The 16,868-nt window shown below is 44.6% G+C and overlaps 1 protein-coding gene across 1 annotated transcript in view; it reads left to right on the forward strand.

Moving 5' to 3' along the window:
• Window positions 1-16,542, forward strand: part of LOC149435414 (uncharacterized) — a gene marked incomplete at its 3' end in the record, with an annotated part of 29,523 nt that extends 12,981 nt beyond the window's left edge. The window contains exons 6-7 of the mRNA XM_089662699.1: window positions 3,378-3,554; window positions 15,588-16,542. Of these exons, the coding sequence (XP_089518825.1) occupies window positions 3,378-3,554; window positions 15,588-16,542 (1,132 nt within the window). The remainder of the gene's footprint in view (window positions 1-3,377; window positions 3,555-15,587) is intronic.
• Window positions 16,543-16,868: the final 326 nt, after the last annotated feature.

Here is a 16,868-nt window from a genome sequence, read left to right on the forward strand (position 1 = left end):
CAAGAATGCAGACAGAGAGAAAGAGAAATGATTGCTTTTACATCCTATATGGGTATAAAAGCAATCAGTGTAAAAAAAAAAAAAAAAAAAAATCTTCATCACCCCCCACAAGTAGTACAGTGTCACCATGGTGACTGTACTGCTAGGGTGACAGTATGTAAAAAAATATATATATATATAAAAATAATAATATAAAAAAATAAAATAAAAATGTAAAAAAAAATGTTTAAAAATTATAATTTTTGGTTATAAACTAATTTGGATTTTTTTTTTTACTAAAAAAATAATGGAATAAATTTTGGCCAAGATTTATGATGAAATATTATTTATTTGCAAAATTTTATAAAAAAAAAAAACACTTTTTTTCAAAATTTTTAGACTGTTTCATTTACATAGCAAAAAAAATTAAAATCCCAGCGGTGAATAAATACCACCAAATAAAGTTTTATCTGTCTCAAGAAAATGGTAAAAAATTCATATGGGTACAGTGTTGCATGACCGCGCAATTCTCATTCAAAGTGTGATAGCGCTGAAAGCTGAAAATTGGCCTGGACTGGAAGGGGGGGGAAAGTGTCCGGACTGGAAGGGGGGGGAAAGTGTCCGGACTGGAAGGGGGGAAAGTGTCCGGACTGGAAGGGGGTGAAAGTCTCCGGACTGGAAGGGGGTGAAAGTGTCCGGACTGGAAGGGGGGAAAGTGTCCGGACAGGAAGGGGGTAAAAGCGTCCAGACTGGAAGGGGGGGAAAGCGTCCGGACTGGAAGGGGGGGAAAGCGTCCGGACTGGAAGGGGGGGAAAGCGTCCGGACTGGAAGGGAGGGAAAGCGTCCGGACTGGAAGGGGGGGAAAGCGTCCGGACTGGAAGGGGGGGAAAGCGTCCGGACTGGAAGGGGGGGGAAAGTGTCCGGACTGGAAGGGGGGGAAAGTGTCCGGACAGGAAGTGGTTAACTGGCTGCCTGTGTGATTTCTATATTGTCAGCACCTGATGTTTGATTACAAATGACAGGAGCATCACAAACTTGGAATGCAATTATTTCTTACAATTTTGAGAAGGTGCCAATAGTTTAGTCCGTCTATTTTTGGGGGGTTTTTGTGGAACGCATTTACAAATATATGTAAAAATAACTTTTTTATATGTTAAAAAAAAATCTGAAGAATATATTTAAAAAATATATATTTTTAAAAATATTTTTCATATACTTTGTAATATATAAAAAACGCGTGTGTATGTGCGTGTATGTGTGTGTGTATATATATATATATGTGTGTGTGTGTGTATATATATATATATGTGTGTGTGTGTGTATATATATATATATGTGTGTATGTATATGTATTCTTCTGGCAGTTATGGCTGCAATCTTTCTTGGTCTACATGACCTTGGCTTGGTATCATGAGATCCCCGAACTTCCCACTTCTTAATAGGTGATTGGACAGTACTGATTGGCATATTCAAGGCTTTGGACATCTTTTTATGTCCTTTTCCATCTTTTTTATAAAGTTCCATTACCTTGTTACGCAGGACTTTTGACATTTCTTGGCTCAGTATCTAGCCTAGTCAGTGCTTCCACATAAGAGCCAACAAACTCATTGACTATTTATACACTGACACTAATTGCAATTTAAAAAGCCACAGATGTGGGACATTAACCTCTAATTGGCATTGTAACCCGTGTGTGTCACCTTGTGTGTCTGTACCAAGGCCAAACATTCCAGGGGGCGGAGACATCTGATCCAGGGGCGGAGACATCTGATGCGGGCCATTTGGGTGATTTCTGTTATCATTATGATTTAAAAAGGAGCCAAACGACTATGTGATAATAAATGGCTTCATATGATCATCATCCTGAAATAAAAGAGCATTTCTTGGCATGATCAGTCATATGTTCAATATCAATGCCAAAAGTTTAAAATTTCTGCCGGGGGAGGGAAGCTTTTCAGCACAACTATAGATCCCCCTCCTCTATACATAACCCCCACCATCTCCTATATCCCCCTCCTCTATACATAACCCCCACCATCTCCTATATCCCCCCTCTATACATAACCCCCACCATCTCCTATATCCCCTCCTCTATACATAACCCCCACCATCTCCCATATCCCCCCCCTCTATACATAACCCCCACCATCTCCTATATCCCCCTCCTCTATACATAACCCCCACCATCTCCTATATCCCCTCCTCTATACATAACCCCCACCATCTCCTATATCCCCTCCTCTATACATAACCCCCACCATCTCCCATATCCCCCCCCCTCTATACATAACCCCCACCATCTCCTATATCCCCCTCCTCTATACATAACCCCCACCATCTCCCATATCCCCCCCCTCTATACATAACCCCCACCATCTCCTATATCCCCCTCCTCTATACATAACCCCCACCATCTCCTATATCCCCCTCCTCTATACATAACCCCCACCATCTCCTATATCCCCCTCCTCTATACATAACCCCCACCATCTCCCATATCCCCTCCTCTATACATAACCCCCACCATCTCCTATATCCCCCTCCTCTATACATAACCCCCACCATCTCCTATATCCCCCTCCTCTATACATAACCCCCACCATCTCCTATATCCCCCCCCTCTATACATAACCCCCACCATCTCCTATATCCCCCCTCTATACATAACCCCCACCATCTCCTATATCCCCCTCCTCTATACATAACCCCCACCATCTCCCATATCCCCTCCTCTATACATAACCCCCACCATCTCCTATATCCCCTCCTCTATACATAACCCCCACCATCTCCTATATCCCCCTCCTCTATACATAACCCCCACCATCTCCTATATCCCCCTCCTCTATACATAACCCCCACCATCTCCTATATCCCCCTCCTCTATACATAACCCCCACCATCTCCTATATCCCCCTCCTCTATACATAACCCCCACCATCTCCTATATTCCCCTCCTCTGTACATAACCCCCACCATCTCCTATATCCCTCTCCTCTATACATAACCCCCACCATCTCCTATATCCCCCTCCTCTATACATAACCCCCACCATCTCCTATATCCCCCTCCTCTGTACATAACCCCCACCATCTCCTATATCCCTCTCCTCTATACATAACCCCCACCATCTCCTATATCCCCCCTCTATACATAACCCCCACCATCTCCTATATCCCCCTCCTCTATACATAACCCCCACCATTTCCCATATCCCCCTCCTTTACATACAGTAGAACCTCCACCATCTCCTATATCCCCCTCCTCTGTACATAACCCCCACCATTGGAGTCAGACTGCGCTGTGTAGGGTAGGCTGTGTTCTGTAGATTGGGGTCAGGTTTTATTTCTGTTGATTGGGTTTAAGCTGATGTTGTAATTAATTATTTTCCTTTTTAGTTTTCTTCCAGATGGGACGCCGAGCAGAAAGCAGATACCCAAAATGAAGATTGCCCCCTGCTGGCAGGTCAGGAATGTACGGGCATTGTGTCCGGCGAAGTGGTAAAAGCAGAGGTGGAGGAGGAGAAGCTGCACCCTCCTGTTACTACCTTCACCGACCAAGCCACACAGACTGAGGTACGCTCCCAGACAATAGGATGTGTCCCTTGTGTTGATTCCTCTGTTGGTAGTAATAATTCTCCCCCATCCTGCCCCCTCCCCTGATGCCCTAATCTTCCGGTATGTCGGAGGGACTGTCACAGAAAGCCTGACTATCTCCGCCATTCATATAAGCCATACTACAGTATCTATGAATGAAATACAGTCTATGAATGGAGGGGGGTGAAGATTTCAATCATTCGCCCATCCTCCATTCTAAGATCCTGTCCCTTTCATAAAAGCTGTAGTACGGCTTCTTTGATTGGCCTTGCTGACCAGATCCGTGGCATAGCCAAGCTTTCTTGATGACATTTGTATTAACCCTCTATGTACTGTAAGATTACAGCGGCGGGGGGGGGCACAGGACGGAGGAAGATTGCTACCAACAGGAGAAGAATCCGCACAAGGGACACATCATACAGAATTAAGGTTATGTCCCTTGTACTGATTTTTCATTTTTTTTTATTTTGGCTTTAATACATGGTATCATATTATTAATATCTGAGGAGCCTATAGTTTGTATTTTGTAGACTCCGCATCTCTCCGCTGCAATGTAAAGCATTGGATCAGCAAAAAAAAAAAGCATTGATCTAATGCTTAAAAAAAATGGCCTTGTTTACCGAAACCAGAAGGGACATAATGACGTCGCTCTGGTCCTCCTAGGCCAGTGATGGCAAACCTTTTGAGCCCGAGTGCCCAAACTGCAACCCAAAACCAACTTATTTCTTTCAAAGTGCCAACACTGCAATGAAACCTGAATATCGAGCTTTTGGTTTAGAAAAAACAACTCGTACAGTAGTGCAAACTAATTAACAGTACAGGGATGACCAGAGACTGCGGACACAGTACAGGGATGACCAGAGACTGCGGACACAGTACAGGGATGACCAGAGACTGCGGACACAGTACAGGGATGACCAGAGACTGCGGACACAGTACAGGGATGACCAGAACTGCGGACAGTACAGGGATGACCAGAGACTGCGGACACAGTACAGGGATGACCAGAGACTGCGGACACAGTACAGGGATGACCAGAACTGCGGACAGTACAGGGATGACCAGAGACTGCGGACACAGTACAGGGATGACCAGAGACTGGGGACACAGTACAGGAGATGACCGGAGACTGGGGACACAGCACAGGGATGACCAGAGACTGGGGACACAGCACAGGGATGACCAGAGACTGGGGACACAGCACAGGGATGACCAGAGACTGGGGACACAGCACAGGGATGACCAGAGACTGGGGACACAGCACAGGGATGACCAGAGACTGGGGACACAGCACAGGGATGACCAGAGACTGCGGACACAATACAGGGATGACCAGAGACTGCGGACACAGTACAGGGATGACCAGAGACTGCGGACACAGTACAGGGATGACCAGAGACTGCGGACACAGTACAGGGATGACCAGAGACTGCGGACACAGTACAGGAGATGACCAGAGACTGCGGACACAGTACAGGAGATGACCAGAGACTGCAGACACAGTACAGGGATGACCAGAGACTGCAGACACAGTACAGGGATGACCAGAGACTGCGGACACAGTACAGGGATGACCAGAACTGCGGACAGTACAGGGATGACCAGAAACTGCGGACACAGTACAGGGATGACCAGAGACTGCGGACACAGTACAGGGATGACCAGAGACTGCGGACACAGTACAGGAGATGACCAGAGACTGCGGACACAGTACAGGAGATGACCAGAGACTGCAGACACAGTACAGGGATGACCAGAGACTGCAGACACAGTACAGGGATGACCAGAGACTGCGGACACAGTACAGGGATGACCAGAGACTGCGGACACAGTACAGGAGATGACCAGAGACTGCGGACACAGTACAGGAGATGACCAGAGACTGCAGACACAGTACAGGGATGACCAGAGACTGCAGACACAGTACAGGGATGACCAGAGACTGCGGACACAGTACAGGGATGACCAGAAACTGCGGACACAGTACAGGGATGACCAGAGACTGCGGACACAGTACAGGGATGACCAGAGACTGCGGACACAGTACAGGAGATGACCAGAGACTGCGGACACAGTACAGGAGATGACCAGAGACTGCAGACACAGTACAGGGATGACCAGAGACTGCAGACACAGTACAGGGATGACCAGAGACTGCGGACACAGTACAGGGATGACCAGAGACTGCGGACACAGTACAGGAGATGACCAGAGACTGCGGACACAGTACAGGAGATGACCAGAGACTGCAGACACAGTACAGGGATGACCAGAGACTGCAGACACAGTACAGGGATGACCAGAGACTGCGGACACAGTACAGGGATGACCAGAACTGCGGACAGTACAGGGATGACCAGAGACTGCGGACACAGTACAGGGATGACCAGAGACTGGGGACACAGCACAGGGATGACCAGAGACTGGGGACACAGCACAGGGATGACCAGAGACTGCAGACATAGTACAGGAGATGACCAGAGACTGCGGACATAGTACAGGAGATGACCAGAGACTGCGGACACAGTACAGGGATGACCAGAGACTGGGGACACAGCACAGGGATGACCAGAGACTGGGGACACAGCACAGGGATGACCAGAGACTGGGGACACAGCACAGGGATGACCAGAGACTGGGGACACAGCACAGGGATGACCAGAGACTGGGGACACAGCACAGGGATGACCAGAGACTGGGGACACAGCACAGGGATGACCAGAGACTGGGGACACAGCACAGGGATGACCAGAGACTGGGGACACAGCACAGGGATGACCAGAGACTGGGGACACAGCACAGGGATGAGCAGAGACTGCGGACACAGTACAGGGATGACCAGAGACTGCGGACAGTACAGAGATGACTGCTGACCTTTGGGGAGGGAGGGGGAGCGGGTACCTGAATTTGACAGGTACCCGCTCTTACTTCCGCAGAGTTTTTTTTTTTTATCTTACCTGTTCCTCGATCCAGCCGCGCGCTGTCTTCCCGGCTTCTGTAGTGTGGGCGCTCGTCGGACAGCCGGATGCCCAGTGCGCATGCGCGAGAAGCGCTGCGCTTTGTGATTGGTCCGGCGGCTTCTGGGATCTGTCATGTGTCCCAGGTACCGCCTTACCATTCACAAGGAGCACTGCTTCTTGTGCATGCGCACTTGGGACCCGGCTGTCACGCACACTACAGCCGGGAAGACAGCGCGCCGCTGGATTCTCCTGGCGTGCCCACAGATAAGGCTCGGCGTGCCGGCTGTGGCACGCGTGCCACGGGTTCGCCACCACTGTCCTAGGCTATAGAGATGAGTGGAGGCCATCTTTCCTTTTCTCATCTCTACGATCCTCAGATGGGTTCTCATGCTCACCAATCCTCCAGGTAAGCCCGAGAACCACCGGGAAGCTGCAGGGGGGGGGAAGGGTGTCCCCTCTTGCTGCTTCTAAAAGTGATCTAGCAGCGAATCCGCCCCTCAGACCACTTTTAGGAGAAAGGGAATCGCCGGCTGAAAAAACAATACCAGGGTGAGGGCACATTGCTGCAGTCATAATCCCCGGTGTTCCACCTCCAACCGAGGACATATATATACCATTGCCGGTTGGGAAGTGGTTAGACACCCAGATTGTCCTTTGTAGACAGAGATCATCGCGTCACATCACGTGAGGAAGATAAGTACTTGGCTGAAAAAAAGGTAATACACCCATTTCTGGGGTTCCCTTCCCTCGGAGAGTCTTCCCCCCCATCCCCAGTTTTGTACTTTACTCTTCCAGATGTCTTCAGGGCAGTCACATGACACAGACTTGGTCCTGTTCGGGTCTTCTCCAGTGATGCAGACGTGATGACGTCGGAGCCTCCCAAACACTGTAAGCACTGTGTCGGAACTAGCAGGCGGTTGATGATGTCCTCATGTGACTGCTTTTGGGACTAGGGAGAAGCTTAGATTTGGCTTTGGGTTCTGCTATCAGTGCCTGGCCAAGAGCTGTGTGCGGGGAATTCCCCACACTGCAACTCCCCCTATAGAGAGGGGTGAGGATGCGTGTAACCGCATTGATCTAATATGGTCACTTGGCCTGATTTAGTCAATGTCATGTGACCCAATGTCATCTCAATGGGTGATTTTGGTTAGTGGAATGCCTGCCAAACGTGACATGGCAAGCTAGACACCTCCTGTCCAGCCGTTTATGTAGATAGCTGGATGGGAGGTGTGCTGATGCGGGTGGATGTTTCTGAATGTCCTTCCACATCCGAGGCTTGTGCGTGGCTCACAGAGCACGCACCCAGGGGCCCAGTGATCGGTGTCCCCCCCAGACAACATCCTGATCACCGCCAACCCTATACCAGTGCCATAAACACCGCCATACACTATACCAACATTCTGATCACTGCCAATCCCTATACCAACATTCTGATCACTGCCAATCCCTATACCAACATCCTGATCACCGCCAATCCCTATACCAACATCCTGATCACCGCCAATCCCTATACCAACATCCTGATCACCGCCAATCCCTATACCAACATCCTGATCACTGCCAATCCCTATACCAACATCCTGATCACCGCCAATCCCTATACCAACATCCTGATCACTGCCAATCCCTATACCAACATCCTGATCACCGCCAATCCCTATACCAACATCCTGATCACCGCCAATCCCTATACCAACATCCTGATCACCGTCAATCCCTATACCAACATCCTGATCACCGCCAATCCCTATACCAACATCCTGATCACCGTCAATCCCTATACCAACATCCTGATCACCGTCAATCCTATACCAACATCCTGATCACCGCCAATCCCTATACCAACATCCTGATCACCACCAATCTCTATACCAACATCCTGATCACCGCCAATCCCTATACCAACATCCTGATCACCGTCAATCCCTATACCAACATCCTGATCACAGCCAATCCCTATACCAACATCCTGATCACCGCCAATCCCTATACCAACATCCTGATCACCGCCAATCCCTATACCAACATCCTGATCACCGCCAATCCTTATACCAACATCCTGATCACCGCCAATCCCTATACGAGTGCCCTAAACACCGCCATACACCATACCAACATCCTGATCACCTTCAATCCCTATACCAGTGCCATAAACACCGCCATACACTATACCAACATCCTGATAACCACCAATCCCTATACCAACATCCTGATCACCACCAATCCCTATACACACATCCTGATCACCACCAATCCTTATACCAACATCCTGATCACCACCAATCCCTATACCAACATCCTGATCACCACCAATCCCTATACCAACATCCTGATCACCACCAATCCCTATACCAACATCCTGATCACCGCCAATCCCTATACCAACATCCTGATCACCGCCAATCCCTATACCAACATCCTGATCACCGCCAATCCCTATACACACATCCTGATCACCACCAATCCCTATACCAACATCCTCATCACCGCCAATCCCTATACCAACATCCTGATCACCGCCAATCCCTATACCAACATCCTGATCACCGCCAATCCCTATACCAACATCCTGATCACCGCCAATCCCTATACCAACATCCTGATCACCGCCAATCCCTATACCAACATCCTGATCACCGCCAATCCCTATACCAACATCCTAATCACCGCCAATCCCTATACCAACATCCTGATCACCGCCAATCCCTATACCAACATCCTGATCACTGCCAATCCCTATACCAACATCCTGATCATCGCCAATCCCTATACCAACATCCTGATCACCGCCAATCCCTATACCAGTGCCCTAAACACCGCCATACACCATACCAACATCCTGATCACCTTCAATCCCTATACCAGTGCCATAAACACTGCCATACACTATACCAACATCCTGATAACCACCAATCCCTATACACACATCCTGATCACCACCAATCCCTATACCAACATCCTCATCACCGCCAATCCCTATACCAACATCCTGATCACCGCCAATCCCTATACCAACATCCTGATCACCGCCAATCCCTATACCAACATCCTGATCACCGCCAATCCCTATACCAACATCCTGATCACCGCCAATCCCTATACCAACATCCTGATCACCGCCAATCCCTATACCAACATCCTGATCACCGCCAATCCCTATACCAACATCCTGATCACCGCCAATCCCTATACCAACATCCTGATCACCGCCAATCCCTATACCAACATCCTGATCACCGCCAATCCCTATACCAACATCCTGATCACCGCCAATCCCTATACCAACATCCTGATCACTGCCAATCCCTATACCAACATCCTGATCATCGCCAATCCCTATACCAACATCCTGATCACCGCCAATCCCTATACCAGTGCCCTAAACACCGCCATACACCATACCAACATCCTGATCACCTTCAATCCCTATACCAGTGCCATAAACACCGCCAATCCCTATACACACATCCTGATCACCACAAATCCCTATACCAACATCCTCATCATCGCCAATCCCTATACCAACATCCTGATCACCTCCAATCCCTATACCAACATCCTGATCACCGCCAATCCCTATACCAACATCCTGATCACCGCCAATCCCTATACCAACATCCTGATCAACGCCAATCCCTACACCAACATCCTGATCACCGCCAATCCCTATACCAACATCCTGATCACCGCCAATCCCTATACCAACATCCTGATCACCACCAATCCTTATACCAACATCCTGATCACCGCCCTATACCAGTGCAATAAACACCACCATACCAACATCCTGATCACAGCCAATCCCTATACCAACATCCTGATCACCTCCAATCCCTATACCAACATCCTGATCACCGCCAATCCCTATACCAACATCCTGATCACCTCCAATCCCTATACCAACATCCTGATCACCGCCAATCCCTATACCAACATCCTGATCACCGCCAATCCCTATACCAACATCCTGATCACCACCAATCCTTATACCAACTTCCTGATCACCAATCCCTATACCAGTGCCATAAACACCACCACCTATACCAGTGCCATAAACACCACCATACCAACATCCTGATCACCGCCAATCCCTATACCAACATCCTGATCACCGCCAATCCCTATACCAACATCCTGATCACCGCCAATCCCTATACCAACATCCTGATCACCGCCAATCCCTATACCAACATCCTGATCACTGCCAATCCCTATACCAACATCCTGATCATCGCCAATCCCTATACCAACATCCTGATCACCGCCAATCCCTATACCAGTGCCCTAAACACCGCCATACACCATACCAACATCCTGATCACAGCCAATCCCTATACCAGTGCCATAAACACCGCCATACACCATACCAACATCCTGATCACCACCAATCCCTATACCAACATCCTGATCACCTCCAATCCCTATACCAACATCCTGATCACCGCCAATCCCTATACCAACATCCTGATCACCTCCAATCCCTGTACCAACATCCTGATCACCGCCAATCCCTATACCAACATCCTGATCACCGCCAATCCCTATACCAACATCCTGATCACCACCAATCCTTATACCAACATCCTGATCACCAATCCCTATACCAGTGCCATAAACACCACCACCTATACCAGTGCCATAAACACCACCATACCAACATCCTGATCACCGCCAATCCCTATACCAACATCCTGATCACCGCCAATCCCTATACCAACATCCTGATCACCGCCAATCCCTATACCAACATCCTGATCACTGCCAATCCCTATACCAACATCCTGATCATCGCCAATCCCTATACCAACATCCTGATCACCGCCAATCCCTATACCAGTGCCCTAAACACCGCCATACACCATACCAACATCCTGATCACCTTCAATCCCTATACCAGTGCCATAAACACCGCCATACACCATACCAACATCCTGATCACCTTCAATCCCTATACCAACATCCTGATCACCGCCAATCCCTATACCAACATCCTGATCACCACCAATCCCTATACCAACATTCTGATCACCGCCATACCCCATACCAGCATTCTGATCACCGCCAATCCCTATACCAACATCCTGATCACCGCCAATCCCTATACCAACATCTTGATCACCGCCAATCCCTATACCAACATCCTGATCACCGCCAATCCCTATACCAACATTCTGATCACCGCCAATCCCTATACCAACATTCTGATCATCGCCATACCCCATACCAGCATTCTGATCACCGCCATACCCCATACCAGCATTCTGATCACCGCCAATCCCTATACCAACATTCTGATCACCGCCATACCCCATACCAGCATTCTGATCACCGCCATACCCCATACCAGCATCCTGATCACCGCCAATCCCTATACCAACATCCTGATCACCGCCAATCCCTATACCAACATCCTGATCACCGCCAATCCCTATACCAACATTCTGATCACCGCCAATCCCTATACCAACATTCTGATCACCGCCATACCCCATACCAGCATTCTGATCATCGCCATACCCCATACCAGCATTCTGATCACCGCCAATCCCTATACCAACATTCTGATCACCGCCATACCCCATATCAGCATTCTGATCACCGCCATACCCCATATCAGCATTCTGATCACCGCCATACCCCATACCAGCATTCCCCATACCTCAACTTGATCACCGCCTTACACCAGTGTCCTAATCACTGCAATACCCCATACCAGTGTCCGTCATTTTAGGGTCTCAATTGATCATTCTTCAAATATTCATCCCATATACATATTTATTAGTCTATAACTTTCCTACAGACTAAGTGATATACACAGTTTTTTTTTTGGGGGGGGGGGGGGGGGGTTACCAGAAATAAGGAGCAGAATACACTTAGGCCTAAATGTATGAAGGAAGATTAATTATTTGCAAAGTTTTATAACAAAAATGAAGAAAATAGTTTTTTGTTTTTTTTTAAATTTCGGTAGTTTTTAATTTATATAGCAAAAAAAAAATCCCAGTGGTGAATAAATACCATTTAACCACCTCCCGTCCTGCCATTGTATATAAACGGCCAGACGGTGGTAGTGCAGGGGCGGGTGGCCGTTTATAAACTTCCTCCCCACCCCCTGCATCTGTCGGCCTATAAAGCCTTCGTTCACGCAGGCAGCAAAGGGGGCAGTTAACCACTTCAAGACCAAAACTTTCACCCCCGTCCAGTCCAGGCCATTTTTCAGCTTTCAGCGCTGTTGCATGACCGAGAAATTGTAACTCAAAAGTGCAACGCTACCAAAATGACATTTTTATCACTTTTTTTTTTTTGAGACAAGATAAAGTCTTCTTTAACCCCTTCCAGTCCAGACACTTTTAACCCCTTCCTGCCCAGGCCAATTTTCAGCTATCACACTTTGAATGACAATTGCGCGGTCATGCTGTACCCATATTAATTTTTTAGCATTTTTTTGAGACAGATAAAGCTTTAGTTTGGTATTTATTCACCACTGGGATTTTAATTTTTTTTGCTATGTAAATGAAAAAGTCCAAACATTTTGAAAAAAAATGTTTTTCTTATAAAATTTTGCAAATAAATAAAATTTCATCATAAATCTTAGCCAAAATTTGTTCCGTTATTTTTTAAGTAAAAAAAAAAAATTACCCAAATTAGTTTACTGTATAAACAAAAATGATAATTTTTAAACTTTTTTTTAACATTTTTATTTTATTTTTTATATTATTATTATAATATTATATATATATAATATATTATATTATTAATTATGTTTTTTTCACGTACTGTCGCCCTAGCAGTACAGTGTCACCATAGTGACACTGTACTACTTGTAGGGGGTGATGAAGATTTTTTTTTTTTTTTTTCCACTGATTGCTTTTACACCCATAAAGGCTGTAAAAGCAATCATTTCTCCTTCTCTCTGGCTGCATTCCTGCAGCCATTTAGAACTACTGAGTGAGCTGTGATTGGTCACAGCTTGTCACATGGTACAAGGCTGTTGTGAATAGCCCTGTACCATGTACCATCTATTCACAGATTTCACACGTAGTAAGCAATGATGTCAGAAGTGACATCTTGCTTACTACTTTTCATGTGATCACTGATCGGCCAATCAGTGATCACATGATCTGGACCGCGATCAGACACAGCGGGCACCGGATCCCAGGGAGCGCGCACAGGCAGTGAATGCGGGGGCCGTTTATGTACATGGGCTGGACGGGAAGTGGTTGATAGAAAACATGAGTGATCCGGCAAAACCCATTTCTTTTATTCTGGGATTCATATTCTGTAACTGGAGGTGATAACAGAACGGGCCAATCATAGAACAGAACATGGCGACAAGAGAACCAATGAAATGCCCCCTGTTCAATAGTCTGCACCCCCTTTGTTCTTCATCCTGTGTATTGCCCCCTCTATCATCAATGACACCAGTCAGTCTTTTGTAATAGTTGTCTATGAGGCCCCAGAATCCTTGCAGGTGGTAGAGCTGCTCTTTCGTCTTGGCAAAATGCCTCCAGGTCATGCAAAGTCTTTGGTCGTCTTACATGAACCACACGTTTGATTTGCATTTACAAATATATGTTAAAATGACTTTTTTATATGTTAGAAAAAAATGTTGAAATGCATGTTGAAATGCGTTTTTATTAAAAAATATATGAAAAATATTTTTAAAAATATATTTTTTTAAAGATATTCTTTAGATTTTTTTTTAAATATAAAAAAGTCATTTTAACATCTAGTTTTACATATATTTGTAATTGCATTTAAAAAAATGTAGATTTATATTTTTAAAAACACGTAGTATATTTGAAAATGTATTTTTAAAAATATTTTTCATATATTTTGTAATAACGCATTTCAACTTACAGTATATATCTATATATACACACTGTATTTTGAAATGTGTTTTTATTACAAGATATATGAAAAATATTTTAAAAAATATATATTTTTAAAAATATTTTTCATATATTTTGTAATAACGCATTTCAACTTACTGTATATATCTATATATATATATATATAGATATATACACTGTATGTTGAAATGTGTTTTTATTACAAGATATGTGAAAAATATTTAAAAAAATATATTTTTCTAAAAAATATTCTTCAGATTTTTTTTATCATATAATTAAGTCATTTTAAAAATATATATTTTTAAAAATATTTTTCATATATTTTGTAATAACGCATTTCAACTTACAGTATATATCTATATATATATACACTGTATGTTGAAATGTGTTTTTATTACAAGATATATGAAAAATATTTTAAAAAATATATTTTTTAAAAAAATATTCTTCGTTTTTTTATCTTATAATTAAGTCATTTTAAAAATACATATTTTTTAAAATATTTTTCATATATCTTGTAATAAAAACGCATTTCAACATGCAGTGTGTGTGTGTGTATATATATATATATATATATATATATATATATATATATATATTACTGTATGTTGAAATGCGTCTTTATTACAAAATATATGAAAAGTATTTTTAAAAATATTTTTTTTTAAAATATATTCTTCAGATTTTTGTTAACATATAAAAAATAATTTTAACATATATTTTTACATATATTTATAAATGCATTCCAAAAATGTAGATTTGTATTTTTAAAGACATACAGTATATATATTTTTGTAAATATTTTGTATGTCTTTAAAAATACAAATCTACATTTTTGGAATGCATTTATAAATATATGTAAAAATATATGTTAAAATTACTTTTTTATATGTTAACAAAAATCTGAAGAATATATTTAAAAAAATATATATTTTTAAAAACACTTTTCATATATTTTGTAATAAAAACACATTTCAACATACAGTGTGTGTGTGTGTGTATATATATAATTTTTTTTTTAATTGAAATATATCGAAAATGGCTTAAATTGTAGTATTTCAAATATATTTTTCTTCCATATGGGGAGGAAAATGAATTCCAGACCATTTAATTTCTGCCTTGTGTATATTTTGTTTTGAATTTTCATCAGAATTTTTCCCTGCCGGTCTCACTGTTGCCATTTTTCTTCTTTGTGATGGCAGAACACAAGGCCGGGTCGGATCCAGCAGCAGATGTTGCGAGAGTTGCGGCGGTGCGGTAAAAGCGCGGCCCGCGCTCAGCACGAGAGAGACTGCATGAGAGCCGCCATGGACCACCTGATGCAAGAAATGAAGGAGGTGAAGGAGATGGTGGGCGCTCTTTGTGCCGCCAAGGCTTCCTCCAGTGTTGGTGCTCCTGTGCCGCACTCCTCCGCCGTTCCCTGTTTGGGGTGGAGCCGACCCTCCAATGAGCGTCAGCGTGCAGAATCGGGCGGGGCCTCCCCAGAGAGCAGTTTGCAGTGCGCCTACAAGTCGCCTCTGGACACAGTCTCTGCTCAGAGCCGCGACCGCATCTCCTGGGTGTACAGGAACTCCTCTGACCTGGAAGACGACATGTTACCCACCACAACCATCAAACGAGAGGAGGAGCCAGAGCCGAGCCACTCCCCCGAGTTTCCTTTTTATAGATTCCCCCAGTACGCTTCCCTGCAGAGCGGAGAGCGCCTCCCGAACATCGCCCTGCACCCGCTCAGCACGGAGAAGGAGTGGACTCTGTTGGCCCGCAGCGCCGGGAAGCCAGGCAGATTCGCAGCTCTCGTGTTCCGCGCCCTCGTCCCCTTCGATGTCTATAAGAGTTGGGTGAACTGCGTCAACCTGGACGGCCTCCGAGGAAGGAAGGGGATCCCGTTGAACGTCAAGCAACGCGTCATGGCGATTGTGGAACGCCACTTCAGCCTGCGCACATGTGACCTCAGCGAGGTGCGCAACAGGCTGAACGAACAACTACGCACCCGGCGCAAGAGCGACAAACCTCCTCAGATGCTTTACCAGCCCGCGGTGCGGATTAGACCAACACTGTCCCTGACACCCACATGGAAGAAAAATATATCAGAAAGATATTTTAAATATATTCTTCCCAAATATATTGACATATATTTCAAATGCTACAATTTTGGCCGTATTCAATATATTTCAAAATATATTTCAATAAATAAATATATATATATATACTGTATGTTGAAATGCATTTTTATTACATGATATATGAAAAATATTTTTAATTATATATTTTTTTAAAATATATTCTTCAGATTTTTTTTTTTAACATATCAAAAAAGTCATTTTTCCACATATTTTTACATGTATTTGTAAGTGCACTCCAAAAAAATTAGATTTGTATTTTTATATAAATATATATATTTATTTATTGAAATATATTTAGAAATATATTGAATATGGCCAAAATTATAGCATTTAAAATAAATAAATAAATATATATATATA

The sequence above is a fragment of the Staurois parvus genome, unplaced genomic scaffold, assembly GCF_062004578.1.
Source record: "Staurois parvus isolate SC_StPar_1 unplaced genomic scaffold, SC_StPar_1.0 ptg001521l, whole genome shotgun sequence".
Taxonomy (NCBI): Eukaryota; Metazoa; Chordata; class Amphibia; order Anura; family Ranidae; genus Staurois; species Staurois parvus.